Below are 17,722 nucleotides of genomic sequence, written 5' to 3' on the forward strand. Positions count from 1 at the left end.
AGACCTGTCACATGAACTTACTATAATTTAAATCAGTGCTTACTATATTGAGGTGTAAAAGAAAACAAGACTTTTGCATGTATAATTAATGTCAATACCTCATCTGTAGTGTCAGATTTTATTTCTTCCTAAACAATTTCAGTTTTCATAGGCAAATTTCTGAATATTAAATATAATTTTCCTTTCTGAGAATTTTCTTCTTTTTATGTTTTTCACATTATCTTATTTTCTAGATATTTTAGGTTTCTTCTCTACATATCAGAAATATTCTTTCTTTAGTTTTTGACCTGTTCAGTGCATTTTTGGTTTAGGGTTGCCTTGCTACTATAAACATGTCAACATGCTTTTATTTCTTTGTATTTCATTTTACTATATCAGTTGGTGTTGAATTATCTTATCCTTTTTTCTTAGCTTATCTTTTTATTCCTAGAATTTTCCTGATTGTTATATGTCAACTCTTATGAAAAAGATCTAGCTAGGAACTTAGACAAGTAATAAAATCATTCTAATGTGTTTTAAAATCTTAAATTTACTTTCATAGTCTACAGTTACTAAAATAATAAATATACCAGTTCAAAATCACACTCAAATATATTTTATTATAAGAATTGCTTTGTAATGGCATAGTCAATATATCTTACCCAACTTATTTGTTTCTCTAAAGTTTAGTATTTCCCACAAACCTAGGTCAAGTCAATGAAAACACAAGTATTTTAAGAAAATCATGGGCTGGGGTTATGGCTCAGTGGTAAAAGCACTTGCCTCATGAGGCACAGGGTTTGACTCTCAGCACTACATAAATATAAATATAAAATAAAGGTATTGTGTCCATCTACAACTGAAAATGTTTTTTAAAAAATCATAATAAGCTTAACTATATAAGCTGGACAGCTAAAACATAAACTTTTATACAATACTACTATTCCCAGAAATACCCAGAACAGTGTTCTACAATCAATTTTTCATCTAATATTATTTGAGAATATATTTAAGAAATATATGTTCAACCTCAAAAAATTTCTAAAATTCTATAAGTAGATGAAACATGGTATCTCCAATGACATTTTTATTCCTACTTTTCTGTTATTAACATATATGAATTCATACATTGGATTTACTGAGGATATGTACATCATAATTTTCAACAATATAAATTTATAAACTAATATAATGACAGAATTAAGTAAAGAGGATATATTGAGAATCATTTAATAAATTTCTTGTTATGATTGATAAAATAGAAAATACATGATTGTCATTAAGTGAATGTAGTAGACAAATGTGTATTTTCTTGCTGACACCAATCTTTTACCTTTTTTAACTTTACATTTTTACTTTGATATCCCTTATTAAAACTAAAAAAAGAAAAAAAAAACTATATGTAGAGTAACCTAAACTGCAAATACATAAAGTTATAAACTAGTAATAGATTTAATATCCATATAACCCCTGCACAGGCCAAGGGAACAATGCCCACCCCTCAAACTCAGGTGACTCTTCTGGGTCATTACCTCTCCCTCACCCAAACAAGTAACAAATAATTTGATTTTGCAATACATAATTTCTCTGTATTTCTTTATAATTCTTTTCTAAATAGACACTACATAGAAGATAACATATGCTTAACTGTATAGCAGTTCAAAATTTATTACATAAAGCACAAAATTCATACTTTTTATGCATTAATATTTCAAGTACTGTCTCTAACACATCATAAGTATGTTTTTTTCTGGAGAATAGCAAAATATTTTTGTTTTATTCACTGCTTTGCATCTGTAATCATAAAAAGGTAATATTGAGCTCTTGGAACCAATAAAGTCAGATGTTTCTATTTGAAAACATAAGCATAACAAGAATTTGTGTTTATTAAGTACTCTGGAGGCAAAAAGAATAAAAACAAACCAACCAATGCAAGCACTCATCTGCTTTAAAAATAAATTAAGTAAAACATATATTGTAGGGATAGAAGAATAGTTTTGAGAATGTTTATTATACTCACAAGTATATTCACTACAAAAGTAACAAATCTGCAAACCTGTATTTGTTACCTTTCGAATACATGTATTTATGTTTAACCTTTGCCTTACTAAATAGATCTTCAACTCTGGCTTTGTGAACTGAATATATCACATAAACTTTTATTTTTAAATTTTTCCTTAGTCACTTAATCTGTAAATATGACTAATACCCATTATAGAATGGCTGTGAAGGTCAACATATCATGACAATTACAAAACACCTCCACCCTGCACTCATGCCCACATCCTCTGCAGTTCCCATGCAGCTGCTGCACTGAGGCACATGAAGTTCCTCTGAAGGTGCCACTCTCTCTTATGCTGGCATTTGAATGTTGTTTCCTTTTCCTGGACTTTTCTCCTCTTTCTCTCAGCTAACCCTCCTCATCCCTCTTGTCTCCATGCAATGCTCCCTCTTGCACCAAGACTTCCCTGAGACTACCACCATCATCACCCTGCAAATCTGCAGGTGTTCTTGGTTTGGGCTCCAGTACTACTCCGTGTATTATGTCCTGGACTATAAGCATCTAGAGTAAGCAGCTCTTGATTGCATCCACATGGTGTATCCATTGCTCTGAAGCCAGTAGGGCACACTGTTCCCTGCATCTCACCAGTGTAGTATTCAGGTGAAAGAATGTATGAATGTCTGTATAAATAAAGATATGTCAACACAAATTTGTTATTTCATAAACATGAGAGCTCATTTCACAGAGATAATTTCTTTTGAAATATTTGTAGTTAAGAAATAAAAACAATCCTTTTGGGGTGGTATGCAAGTGATAGCTCTGTCAGTGAAGAATCTACAAAAGACAATAGGGACAGATACCATATCCTTAGGATAAGATATGGGACACCACTTAATCTCAGTTCTGCCCCTGGCTTTGCTTCTACTCTTATTTGGCACCTACCCTACCTGTGACTCCATCTACTAGAGGACTTTCTCAAGTTCATATGCAATGATTAGAAAAAAATCTGACTCACATCTAGTTTCTAGGTAGGAAAAGATGCCTCCGCTTTTATAGATTCTTGGTCATTTTTTTAAATGTTTTTTTTTTATAGTTATAGATGGACAGCCTGCCTTTATTTTATTTGTTTATTTTTATGTGGTGCTAGGGATCAAACCCAGTGCCTTACACATGCTATACAAGTGCTGTGCCACAGAGCTATAGCCCTAGCCCTAGTTCTTGGTCATTATGACCTTAATTATGGAAGTTTAATATTTTTTATTTATTAGGTATACTCATGAAACTGGTGGTAGACAATTTCTGAAACTCTAGGAAATTGTATGAAGATGACTTGAAAGCAACATTGAAGAATAAATGCTAAAGGCTATAACTTGCATTTTTAATGTCTATTTTACTTTTAATATTGAGAATTCTAATAATTTTACAACTGAGATTTACCAGGGCACATTAAGGCCACATGAGTTTTCCTAGGAATCTTTCTTCACACAATACATTTCTTCGGGTCTTCTGTTTAGAACACATATTCTAAAATATTAAACATATTCTAAAATAACATAATAGGTCCATGTTTATTGAACTTTCTTTCATTTTCAATTTGAGTCAAAATTTTTTCTAAGTCAATAGGAAGATTCTGTACTATAAAAGATTCCATAACATCCTATTATATATGAATAAATATTTCCTATTTCTACTTCTTAATATTTCACAAGTCTCTTTTGAAAGCAAAATTCTGTAAAATATAAAGTCAACTTTGTATTCACTCAATTTGTTTCAGAAACAACATTTCAACAAGCAGAAACAGACATAATAGTCTATAGTACTATCACATTCAAGTCTCAGTCATGAGAATCAAAATAACAGACTTGGAATAGTAGCCTGAAGTGTTACTCCTTCTAAGAAACTTCTACAATAAATGAGAAAGAACATCATCAATAACACAACCCTTGGTTGAAAAGAAGGTTTAGAATGTATTAGAATGAAAAAAGAATTTATTTATTTAAGTGGAATTTGTCTCAGCATACGTTAATATTTCTAGATGTGCTCAACAGACGTAAAATTCAACAGTAAAACCAAGCAACTTAAACATAAAGCAATCCTAATTATAATAATAGAGTATGGGAAATTTTCTCTGGTTTTCTCTACTTGCACTACTTAATTGCTGAAAAATACTTTTAAATGCTCTCGCGTTTCTAGACTGTCCATGACAAATCACAAAAGTTTGACAATTTTGCATTTACATTCTTATAATCATCAATAATAACTACATACCACTGTTATACCAGAAACCTTCCAGGACCTATTGCACACATTCATTAATTTCCCAAATAAAATAAACCAGTTTGCAAGAACAGTTAGGTATATATGTTCATTATGAACTCAGAAACCAAGTTAATAATTATATACAGTGAATATGTGGTCCTTAAATTACCATTTGACAATCTTCCAATGCATTGCCATTGATTTAAACAATATGCTTTTAAATGAACAGGTTTAAAGTCTGTATGCTGTATTTTGTGTCTTTGACCTTGAGTTTTCACCTTGTCACATGTATGTCTTAGATTATACAGATGAATGGGAAGACCATGCATTATATCTTTCCTCATGCAAGAATAAAAATAACAAGAGACTCTAAGGATCACACAGTTTCAGGTAAAGTGAATCAAATAATCTAGTCTTTTTTATTTTAATGTCAGATTGGCATGTATTTGGATTTCAGTTTAAAAGACTCATTAAATTTTAGAAAACCACTTTTCATATCAAAATTGTTTTTTTAGAAAGTGTCCAAAAATAAGAAGGCTATCCCTGTAAACAGAAAAGACATTACTGACATATGGTCCTCAATGTGAGGAGTCACTAAGTTGTACATGTTTAGATCATTCTTTCCCTAACTGTATTTCTTAAACATACAAAATAAGACAGTGTCCATAACTATTGCTCTATTAAGTAATACAGTCACTGGCTTTAGGAGTATAAAGCATTCTTATACAGGAAGTAAAGAACTTTATTAGTTTCTTCTTAAATGAGTATTTTATCCTATATTGCTCAATGCAAACACAATCAATTATGTTGTTTTTGTTTGTTTGTGTCTTTTTATAAACTGAAGCTGAAAATCGAATATTTTTTTTTGTTTTTGTAGTTATACATGACAATAGAATCTATTTTGATAATGGAATAGGAATATTTAAACTTCTTAGTTTAAAATAATTTTAGACTTCCAGAGAATAGTACACACTATTCTCTTGCTCACTCTTTGTTCAACTATACCCAAGAATTTATCCTGCTATGATATTTTTTAAGACATCTATTAGCCTTACCCAGATCTACTAATTTTTACCTCCTGGTTCAGGATCCAATCTAGGATCTACCACCAGATTTAATTGTCATGACTCCTGCATGTTCTGGATAGTTCCTCAGTCTTCATTATCTTTCATGAGCTTGAAATTTATGAATGATAATGGAATTCCTATATTACAAATATTTTATTGTTTAAGTTAGTAAGATGAAGCATTTTTTCAAAGTTAATGAAATTTCAATTTCAAATCTGAATATTTTCTACATTCTCACACAAAAACTATATATTCTTTGTGTTTCATGAACAATGTATACGAACAGAAAATATTCATTATATGTATTCATGTGTGAATATATGTATAGGCAGTAGTTGTAATATGGTATATGGTAGCATGATTTGGTTTTATTGGGGATTTTTAAGCACTATATGACCAAAAAAACAAGTTATTTCTTCACTTATTGTTAAGGCAGATTTTAGACCATAGAATATGTAAATGTAGAAAAGATTTTGCTTTGAGCAATTTTCCTCTCTGTTTTCATAGAGAAGCAATCAATTAGGACTCTATTATTATTGTTTTCCTTTAAGATTATGTCATTTTTCTTCTGCCAAAGACAAGTAATTCCAAGAGTTATATTGCCACTTAGACTATATTTTAAGCACTGATGAAAATTCCAGAGGTGGATCTTAAAATCCAGGGGCTATTTTGTAGAAGTTATTACTGAAAATGATTTCAGTCCTCCAGCTCATAAAGCAAAATAACATAATACTCTACAGCAATGCCAAAATTATTTTTGCAGGATTTGCAATAGAAATCTTCAAACCATTTTTCCTAAATCATCAGTAGTCTATTTCAGTGTGTCTGTTTTCTACCTGTATTGTTGTTTTTACTCTATAGTAAGAATGATCCCCTTAGCCTGCAACTCATTTTTAATTTGTTCTTTTACTTCAACTAAAAAAAGTTTTAAAATATAAGAATAACAAAAATAAGTGCTGTTGATTGGTTGTCATAGTCTACTTTCAAAACTAAATTCAGTTTCCTCTATTTAAATTTCACAAATTGAGGAAAGAGGATTATTATTTTGAAGGATAAATTTTTTAGCAATGTATTATATAATCTCTCTACCTACCCCATCTTTCTTTTGCTATCTACCCCAAATAATAACATTTTCCTCTTGTGTTTCCCTTTACTGACTACTGCTGAATGTATTATCCACATATGTATAGGAAATATCCTGTGCTAATTAAATGTTTGAAACAGTCTGTAATATTTTAAATAAGTCTTTAGAATTTTATGTTGTTTTAAATACAGGTATATGCAAGGTTAAAGTGATCAATGACAGTCTTTTTCATACAGTGTCTAGTGGCAGGCAAACCCTGGAATAGAGTATATACACTCCTGGTGAAATACTATGCCATTTTCTGCTCAAGCAAAAACCTCGTTGGACTGACTAAATATTTGTTCATATTAATGAGTTCTTAATGGTTTTTTAGCTATGATTGTCATTTTGTGTCAATGTTTCTATTGGATACATCTTTTTAAATTGACATGTAAAACTGGAAGTATTCATCATGTACAACATGATGTCTTGAAGTATGTATACAATGTGTAGTAACTAAATACAGCTAGCTAACTTATGTATTACCTTACATAGTTATCATGTTTATGGTGAAAACAGTACCTTCACTCTCTGAGCATTTTTCAAAAGCACAATATGTTGTTATTAGTTATATTTAACCATTTTTAGAGATGTATGCTAAAATATTTGCAGATAAAATCATACTATTTCTGGGATTAGCTTCAAAATGAACTAAGTCTGGAATTGGTAGAAATAGATGAAACCAAATTGACTGTATTTTGATAATTTTTAACTGCATTTGGGTTTTATTTATAGTCTTATAATTTTTAGCAAAAATTATAGTAAATTTTTAAAATTAGTGTTTCTCATATTTAGAGATACACAACAGTGTCCAGTAACTTTATCAACACTGAAAAAGCTAGCCAAGCCAATAATTTAACTGCCTTCAAAAAGCAAGATAAGGATGTAAGCAAGGAAGAAGTAAAAAATAAAATGTAGTACATACCTGCTCTCTGCAACAGAGAAGAAAATGGACATTAGTGTATCTTCATTTTGGTTACATAAACCCATTGAAAGTGGAAATACTGTGTACTTCTTTAAATATTTTATCAGACAAATAATCTTATTAAATATAGCATAGAATTTTTGTTTAAAAATAATATAAAACAAGCTCATTTTGCAAATTAATTAAAAAGTTTTGGAAACAAAAATAATTTCAAAATAAAAAACATGAATAAAGAGTGTTTTTAACATTTCCATTGCAGGATTTTCAAAATATGACAGTTGAACCCTCATGTTTCCCATGATACCTTCAGGGGGTCCTCAGATCAAAATTGTATTCATAGAGATATTAAGGTATGCCCTTTCCCTCTTATCCTCCTGTGAATACACAGGAGACTTCCAGAGGCTACATGCTGCCTAACATTGTAAGAGATTGTACACAGAATCAGATCTGAACACAGCTCTCTTCCATTTACCCCAGTTAAGCATATTTGAAAAATTTAAACCAATATCACTTCTTTTAAGTTTTTGTTTATAAAATAGTTACTTTTTCATAAAAATATGTGACTTATTTTAACATAAAATTCATGTCATTATTTGAAATGCAGTAACACATAATTTAATTCTCCATTTTAATTTGTTCTATAGTAAATGTACATAGTTGTAATCCATACAGTCAAAAGCTCTTTGAGGTCCCTAGTAATATTAGAGTGTGAATAGCAGAAAGTCACCTCTGTAAAGAGGTTTACCGAGGTTAAAAACAAACAGAAAAGCACATATGCTTTATTTCCTTTCATTAAAATATGCAACCTAAAGTCTATTTTGTAAATATTTCTGTAACTCATATTGCATACATTTTTAAATGCATGGTACAACTTGACTCACATTGGATGCTATATGAATAAAAGGAATACACTGATCCTCAACTTACTGATAATTTAGTAGAAGGACTTGAACTATAGTAATTAATAATTCATACATAAAGTTATAGAAGGAACTAAAAAAATCTAAGGAATTTATAAAGCATTATCACTTATATGCATACTTATATATAAATAAGTGTATACACATGAAAATATGTGCACCATAATTTATAACATTGTAATATATTCAGAGAAATACATAAAAATAACCTCTTACTAAATGATCTTTACTTTTTAGAAAATAGATCCTTTAACTTTTAACACATAAATTTCAAAGATGTAATTAATAGGTATTATCAAAATTTATACAATGGATTTCAAAGTCTTTACTCAACACAAGGCAACAGAGTGGAGAGAATAGGTAATGAGTTTTGGAGTCATAAAGACCCAGATTGGAATTCAGTTCTAACATTTACCTAAATTTTGAGAATAAGTTTTTTCATCTGTGAAGTAAGATGAGCTCCATGTATTTCACAAAATCCCAAGTGGGCCTAGCACAAAATCTTGGACTTACTACACTCTCAACAAGTATTATTTCTCGAAAGAAATGATCAGAAAAAAGAATAAAATGTAATGCTCAAGAAATGAGACTTTCTTTTTTAAAAAATTTAGAATCCAATCTTATGGTTCCAGAAATACAGCTGTTTGAAACAAGCCAAAGAAATTCTCGTGATTTTTAAAAAAGGCATTTGCTATGTATGTTCCATAATAGGCTGGCTACATCTGCAAGGCTGGGAAGACAACTTAGCAATTATAATAGTGAGGAAATTTAAAAATGTTTAACTTCAAGATATAGCAGTATTTTCTTAGGAAATATGGCTCATTTTTATACCTCATGAGTCACCACCTTTTGGGTCTTAATGAACGGTAGACAAATTATAACAAATTTCATTGGATCTTAGTAGCAATACTAAATGTGGACAGTTCATTTTTATTACCATTATTATTATAACTTTATTGATATATAACTTACATATTATAAATATCCATTGTTAATGTGAAAATAAATAATTTTAATGAATTTACAGGGTTATGGAAGCATCACCACAATTTTTAGTTGCACCAAGCAACTCTCTTCTGTATATTTTAAAAATAACTTCTGAGGAATTAGTATGTCTGTTCTTTTAGTATTAGAACTCGACATGGAAGTCATGGCCTGAGCTTTTCTTTGAGCTAAGACTTTTCATTACTAATTCAATGTCTTTCCTTAATATAAGTCTAGAATTTCTATTTCTTCTGTATTTAGTTTTGATAATCTGGGTGTCTCTAGAAATGTATTCATTTCACCTAAGTTTTATACTTTTTATTATAAATCTATTCATAATATTTTCTTACAGTCCTTTTCTTTCTGCTTAGATCATGATGATGCTCCCTTCATTCTTTATTTGGATCATTTTCAGTTTTTTCTTGATATGTCTACCTGAAGATTGAGCCATTGTGCCAGTTTTTCCAAAGAACCAATTTTTGCTTTCATTGATCTTTTTCTGTTGTTTTTCTACACTGTATCAATTTTTTATCTAAACATCATTTATTTAGCCCCTCTTACTTATTTTACGTTTAGTTAACTCTTCTTTCCTTGTTTCTTAAGTGCAAAGTTGGGTCTTTGACTTGAGACTTCCCCCATTGCTGATATAATTTAAAGCTATTTCTTTTCCTCTAAAACTGCTTTGTTGTATTCCATGCATTTTATTTTCATTTTTATTCAGCTCAAAGCATTTTAAGCATTTATTAATCTTACTACTTTTGCTCATTTTTTATTTAGAAACATTTTAATTCCAAAATGTTCAGGGAATTCTCCTGTTATTTGCTGTTTTTTATCTCAAGTTCTATTGTGGTTAGACAACCTCTTTGTATGATTTCAGTCATTTTAAATTTATTAAGATGTGTTTTATAACCTGAAATATACCCTTTCTCAGAGAATGTTCTAGTGCTTTTCATTTCTTCCTGTCAGTTTGAATTACCATCTAGAGACATTGCCTTTCAACCTGCTAGCTATAACATCTCTGTCTTTTTTTATCAGGGAATGTCTTGAATTCATCTTTACTTTCAGTGAGTTTTCCTAGATATGAAATTCTTGATCTACAGTCGATTCCTCTTAGTATTTTGAAAGTGACATTCCCCTGCTTTCTGGCTTCCATTGTTCCCAATGAGAAACTAATCAGGCCTAAGTTCAGTCAGAAAAGATTTGCTCCTTTCAAGATAGCCTCCTTTCCTTTGGCTCAGATGTGATTCTGATGCATCTAAGTGTGGCTCTCTCTTAATTCATTGCAGTTAGGATTGGTTGAGTTTCTCAGATCTGCACGTGAAAGCCTTTTCTTCAAATTGGGAAAGTTTTGCACAGTTATTTATTAGAATATATTTTTGTTGTTCCTTCCTCTCTTCTAGTTCTGTGATTCCCATTTTATGTGATTCTTCACTTGATTTCTCTCTGGTTTCTGAAAATCTGTTCATTTCTCTTTCATCTTTACTTCTAGTCATCAGGTTAGATCATTTTGTTTGATCAGTCTTCAAATCTGCATATTCTTCTGTCTGCCACTTCAAGTATGCTATTGAAAACACTAGTAATTTATTATTTCATTTGTACCTTATAACATCTCTTTCCTTCTTCTGTGTAATTTTTGTTCCTTGTTGAATTTTTTACTTTTGAATCATTGTTTTTATACTTTAAATCTTTTAGCACAATTTTTAATTCTTTGAACATATTTATGATAGGAACTCTATGGTCTTTGTTTATTACACAAACATCTGGGGGTACTGAGAGCTTATTGCATTTGTTTGTTTCTTTTTTCCCTGAATGTGGATCATCCTTTCCTGATTGCATGTATCATATACTTTTGTTGAAAATCAGATGTTTTGAATAATTTATGAATCTATCACTGGATTCACATTTTCTGCCTAAGGAGAAATTTCTCCTCTGGTATTTCAATCTGAATGTCTACTCAGCATTTGTTTTATTATTACTATTACTGTTATAATTATAATCATCATCATCTTATTGTTAGTGTTGTGTTCTTTTATTTTTAAACCCTGTTCATAGAAGTTGGGTCTGCATAGCTTAGTGGCTAAGGAGTGGTCAGAAGTTCTACTCAGGCATCTTCAACCTACCTTTTTCATACACATGGACACATATTAAAAGTTGAAGATACATTGTAATGTAGTTCACATATACATGTTAATATAAATTGCCTAAAATGCATTTTAATACATGCAACATCAAAAATTCTTCAGAAACATATATCTAAGGACTATTTTTATTATATTATATCGATGTTTATTTACTTCAACCATTATTCAATTGATTGACATTTGTACTGTCTTCTCCTTTTCACTACAATAAACAGTGTTAAAAATGCCATGATCTTTCCATAGACTATATTCCCAGAAGTAAAATTACTGCATAAAAGGAAAAGATATTTTAAATGTTTAGACATCATGCCAAATTTCTTACTAGAAAATTCTACCAATTTGCACTTCTAAGCTAAGAAATTTTTCATTCACTGTTTGCTGTTGATATTTAAAATGATATGGTTTTGTTTGTTGGTTTGTTTGTTTGTTTGTTTGTTTTGGCTGGGAATGGGTGCCAGGGATTGAATTCAGGGGCACTTGACCACTGAGCCACATCCCCAGCCCTATTTTGTATTTCACTTAGAGATGGTCTCACTGAGTTGCTTAGCACCTCGCTTTTGCTGAGGCTGGCTTTGATCCTCCTATCTCAGCCCCCTGTGCTGCGGGGATTACAGGCATGAACCACCACACCCAGCTAAAATGACGTAGTTTTAAGAAAAAACATTTAACCTAGTTCAGGAGTCAAATTTTATATTTAATGTTGCTTTAAGTATTATTAATTATCAAAATATTCTTTTCTACATTTAATAGTTTAATTTCTTCTTTTTTGGTGAGGGAGCGATTCTTGTCATCCTAGGGTTGTGGTAAGGTCTGGACGCATAACACCTAACACTGGACAGGTGAGAGCAATAGCAGTTTATCAGTCACAGACACAGTTTGGGAGAGCAGGATACCATACACAAGGCAAAGTGAGATTGGTATTTGGAAAGGGTGAACAACTAGGGCCTGTGGAACAGCAGGATTTTTAAAATTGAAGTGCCCCTGATTCCCACAGAATATGACTATCTTCGTTAAATAATTGCTCAGACTGACAGGAAATTACAAAATTACAAGTCCCCCCCGCCCCACACACACACAGTAGCTGCACTTGATCTGCTTAATGAGGCTAGGAAACCTTATCCATCAAAGCAGAGTGGGAAAGAGATCTTGTGGTTCATCTCTTCTGATGTCACTGAGCAATGAAGGCACAAATAGTGTTATCTTCATTTTAAGCTTTAGGCCACAATTAGCCCTTTCTATTTCCTTTCAGTGACTTATCAATTTAATATGTGAGGTAAGAGATTATTGTGATTTTGTTTTACTTTGCTATAGCAGATTGTATAAAAGGAATTACAATAAAGTGTTAGGACCTGGGCCAGGTAGACAAAGGAAGAGCCCGAATTTAATTAAATAGGCACTATCAGCATCATTGCAATCATTGAAAATAGAACTCCTTTTTAAGGCCTTTTTAAAAAGTGTATAATTGCTTCAAATTTGAATTTTGAAGACAGTTGAATCATAATGAAAAAGATAAACCTTGTTTTCAAAGTGCACCTTTGTGTGAGGCTGTGCTGCTGGTCTCAAATATGGTGTGTCAAATAAAGAATGGTAGCAAAAATAAAGTGAGAAACTCCACGTTCCATGCACAATTTAGATGATCATGGCTATTGCCCAGTAAACATTTCTCTGCCATCATTTACATGAACATTTCATGAGAAAAGTAACTTTTTTCAGGCCAGCCATGTCTTAGAATAGAAAGTTAGGAGACAATGTTGTGTCCCCTCCTCTGCTTCTTCTGGAAGCCCAAGAAAAAGGATAACTACCACCTGGGAGACTTTCATGTTCCATCTTCACAGCTGAGACTTCTGTGGAGCAAAAGGCACCCTATGAAGGTGACCCAAGTTTCTCTCTGACCACACAGATGACCTTTTCTCTCATTACTTTAACCGTGCAATGGTATGTGACTCAATTACTCATTGCAATCCTTATTTTTTGCAACAAATTGAGTAAAAGGCTATAGAAATAAAGTAAGGTTCAGTTTGAATCTGTTCTGAAATCATAATTCCTTCCAGGTAAATTTTAGTGAAACCTGGGATTCACTTCTTCAGTAACAAAAGAAGGTTTTTCTTATCAGGGCTACTTCCACAAAACACTACTACTTTTCTTGACATCTGTCAGGACAAATATCACTTGTACATTGTTTCCCAGCTAAGGAAGTGACATTGTAGTCTGTAATCCAACTGTAGATGGTTTAGCATACTTTTCTGTGCACTCATAGTAAAATGAAATTAAAGGACTGAATAGTTAATTCCAAGGGGGGCAGTGAAGGCATTCCAGATACTTAACTATAAGAAAGAAGGATAAATGATAATATTATTGTGAAATATAAGGTATATACATACACTGTGCATAAATTGGCAATGGAGAAATGAGCAGGAAAAAATGATATTCAACTGAAGGAGTAGGATTAGTGATACTCTAGAATATTTTCTTGACAATTGGAATGATGACCTGGAGAAAACAGAAAGAACAAGGATGTAGAAGTAAAGAAAATATAATGCATTCTAATCTTAGGAACCTATGGCAAGTTTCTAATCTTCCTTAGTCTCACATATTTTGTTCTGAAAATGGTATAGATAGTGCCTAACTTAGAATGTTATAGTGATGGCTTAAAATATAAAGCAATGTGCCAGGGATGTGGTTCAGTGGTAAAGTACTTGCCTGGCATGCATGAGGACCTGGGTTCAAATCCCCCAGCATCAAAAGAAAAAAATAAATATAATAAAGCAAAAGGTTACAGAATTGTTTCTCACATAGGATAAAGTCTAGTAATGTTAGTTACTTTGTTTCCTACCATCTGTGACCATGATACTCAAGAGTTTGAGAAAAATCAAATAATACATTAAATATAAAGTAATATTGGTACATTATGATTATATATAATTATAAATATATGTATATATGAGGTATAAAGGAATGTTATAATAAATGTATCCAAATTAGAATAGTGAAATTCAGGGCAATATTTAATAAAATAAAATAAAACATTGGCACAAGGTATGAATATAATAAAACCCAAATAATCCATCTGTTTGAAGTCATTTTTTTGATATGCTTTGACAACTAGGAGATAGTAAATCTGATGTAATAGAAAATTAGATGCAAATAAATTTAAAAAGCAGTTCACTTTTTGCTCAAAGTATAATTTTAATGTAATGTTTGAATATTCTTGCCCAAGTTATCTAATACTATATAGCCCATTTCTTGTCCATTCCAGATAGTAGTGACAATTTCAGTAGCTTAATGCAAATAACCAAAATTAATTGTACTAAATAACTTTTTGTTGAAAAAAAAATTACCTAATGGATATTGGAAGGTAGAAGCTCTTAAACTATTTTGAGACCTTCTTCACCAATAATTTAATTGTGATGGGAACAATTTCAACCTCTTTATAAAAATAATCTAAACACCTGGATTTTACTTATAACCCTAAAGTGATTCAGCTAATTTAGTACCTTTCTTCATAAAACAGTTTCTCAACTCGTCCCCAAAATACTGGCTATTGAAATAATTGTTAGCAGGCTTCTGCATACATTTTTCCTTATATTGCATACCAAGATATTTAAATATTAATCCACTTATTCACATGTGTACAATGCTAAAAGTCACAATACAAAAATACCAATAGTTACATCTTGACAATGTTTGATAAGGATGAGCATGGCACAAAAACACATGTAGCAATAGAAAAATAGAAATTATACTGACAAAAAAATCTTTCCCAACGAATCAGTTGCAGCTACAGATTAAACTTTATGGTATAACTTGTGGGCTGCCTGAACCAGAAATACTTTCTCTCATCTTGACTGACAGATGGGCACTCAGATACCTTTGATTCATCTCTTGTTAGTTTCTCCTTTTAATGATCCAATGGCATCCTTTCTCATCACCCTTTCTCTACAATTGAATGGGGGAAAGAAGGGACTGAAGAGTGATGCTGTCAAACTGATTCCTTAAGACTCCAAACAAGGTGGACTGGCATTCACCAGATAGAAGATAACTGCTAAGTCACTCCTGTTTAATAAGAGTTTGAATTCTGTTCCAACTTTCCAGTAAATTAGCTGTGCTGTCTTGAGTATTAACCTCCCAAAAGTTCACTTTTTTCATGTGTAAAATAGAAAGATTTTTTTTTTTCTGGTCTGTTTGTTCTTTTAAGATCTAATGAAATGATGTAATTTTAAAGGCCTTTTGTAAGAACAGAATACAATACATATATTATTTTTAACATTATTTTCATTGATGTGTTAGTCTCACTTGGAAAGAAATGGTCTTCAGTTTTCATCTCTTCATTATGCATTCAAGCATATGTTTAGTGTGGTCTACATAATATGTAGTCTCTATAACATTCCAGAACACCAACATTGCAGAACTGAGACAACAGAGTCCTTCTTTTGCCCTCATGAAGGTCAAAACTGTCTTTTCATGACCTATTTTCCCTTTTTTCCCTACACTCTATCACAACGTTAGTCACTGTTGTCACTACTAGAAACATAAATATCATGCACGTTTTGCTACTGAGGTTATGTTCACATATTTGTTTTAGTTTTCTATCACTGCATAACAAATCTAGAAGCTCAAAACAACACATATTGAGTATTTCATAGTTTTCCTGGGTCAAGAACCTAGGCTTGGCTTAACTGAGTCCCCCGGTTGTATTCTTATGAAGCTGCAATTGGTGTATTAGCCAGGTAGTGTTCTTTCTGGAGGTTGGGAGTTCTTTTCCAAGATGATGTGGTTGTTATATGACTGGATTTCTGACCCTTACCTGAGTTTACCTGGAGCCACAATCAGCATCTAGAGACCTTCCTCACTCCCTTGCCACATGGCCCTCTTACGGCTTCTCGGGCTTGGCAACCTATTTCTTAAAGACCAGCAGGATAATCTCTTCTTCTAATCTTCTAAGACAAAGCCTTTCATAATATCCAGTGATCATGGTGGGGAGTTCCATCACTGTCACTAGATTCTATTGAATAGAGCAAGTCACAAGTTCTAGCTGCCCTCTAAGGGAGGAGACAACATGGAAAATGGCTTATTGGTGACCTTGATAGAAAATGTCTGCCACAAATCCATATTACACTCAGAAGTACAAAGGGAGTATTCAATTTTGAATTATAATAGTATTTCCCTTCTCCTCCTCCTATTTTCTGTAATTAAAACTTAAAACTTTTTCTGTAATTAAAAATTTTCTATAATTAAAATTATTTTGGAAAGTATATCCTAGATTTGTGCTAATATAAATTCAAACTATTTTATTTCCAGTGAGATCTAAGTTTACATAAATATCTCCCAATAAAATAATTTTCTTAAATAGATATCATGAATGACCCCAACTCTAGTCCTGGCCTTAACTCTACACTGATGCCAATAGATTAATTCAGTATAATTCAATATTAAGGACATACCTATAAACTGACGATATTTTCTAAGAGGGTCATCCAATTTCATATCAGCAATCATTTTGTTCTGGAAACTATGACCTGCTAAATGTAATAAATTTATTTTGTTTCCTCTTATACAGGTATCAGGCAAATCCTTCAGATTTGGTCTTTATGGTTGTAATTTTACAGTTGCATTAGGGAAGATAAAATGAAGAAAAAAGAAAATTATAGGTCATTGCAGAAATGAATGCATTTATGAATGTGGCAATGTGGAAAAAACTTTTGTGAGAATTATTTCTGAAGTATATTGAGAGAAGAAAATCCTATTATTTTAAGTAAAATTACTCTAGCTGCACACTCATATGTCATTGGAAAAAAAAAGGTTCAATGAAGTCAGAACACTAATGTCCTCTACTGTATATTTTGACTCATCCTCTGTGTATCACATTCCAATGGTCCTTTCAGTCCTGTGGCATGCTAACTTGGATGTAGATATCCTTTTGTATATTCTTAGATTTCAACATTACATGTTTGATGTACTATTATTTATACTGGATTGCAAAATCCAAGTATAAACTTAAGTACATATAAATATGAGATGAAATGATCTCTTCAAATCTTTGAAAGAATAAAAATGCTTTTTTCTGGTACCAGGAATTGAACCCAGGGGCTCTTAACTACTGAGCAACATCACCAGCTTCATTTTTGAAATTTTTTATTTTTTATTTTTTATTTTTATTTTTATTTTCTATTTTTTAAACAAATGGGATACATGTTGTTTCTCTGTACATGGAGTAAAGGCATACCATTTGTGTAATCATAAATTTACATAGGGTAATGTTGTTTGATTCATTCTGTTATTTTTCCTCCCCCCATCCCTCCCACCCCTCTTTTCCCTCTATACA

At 31.6% G+C, this 17,722-nt stretch overlaps 1 protein-coding gene across 8 annotated transcripts in view; it reads left to right on the forward strand.

The window, feature by feature from the left end:
* The window catches only part of PCLO (piccolo presynaptic cytomatrix protein), a 426,214-nt gene that overhangs the window by 270,068 nt on the left and 138,424 nt on the right, over positions 1-17,722 (forward strand). For all 8 annotated transcript variants that reach the window (XM_079150544.1, XM_079150545.1, XM_079150547.1 and 5 more), the window contains one exon: positions 4,540-4,630. In XM_079150544.1, coding sequence (XP_079006670.1) covers positions 4,540-4,630 — 91 coding nt within the window. The remainder of the gene's footprint in view (positions 1-4,539; positions 4,631-17,722) is intronic.

This window comes from Sciurus vulgaris, assembly GCF_902686455.1.
Source record: "Sciurus vulgaris genome assembly, chromosome: 8".
Taxonomy (NCBI): Eukaryota; Metazoa; Chordata; class Mammalia; order Rodentia; family Sciuridae; genus Sciurus; species Sciurus vulgaris.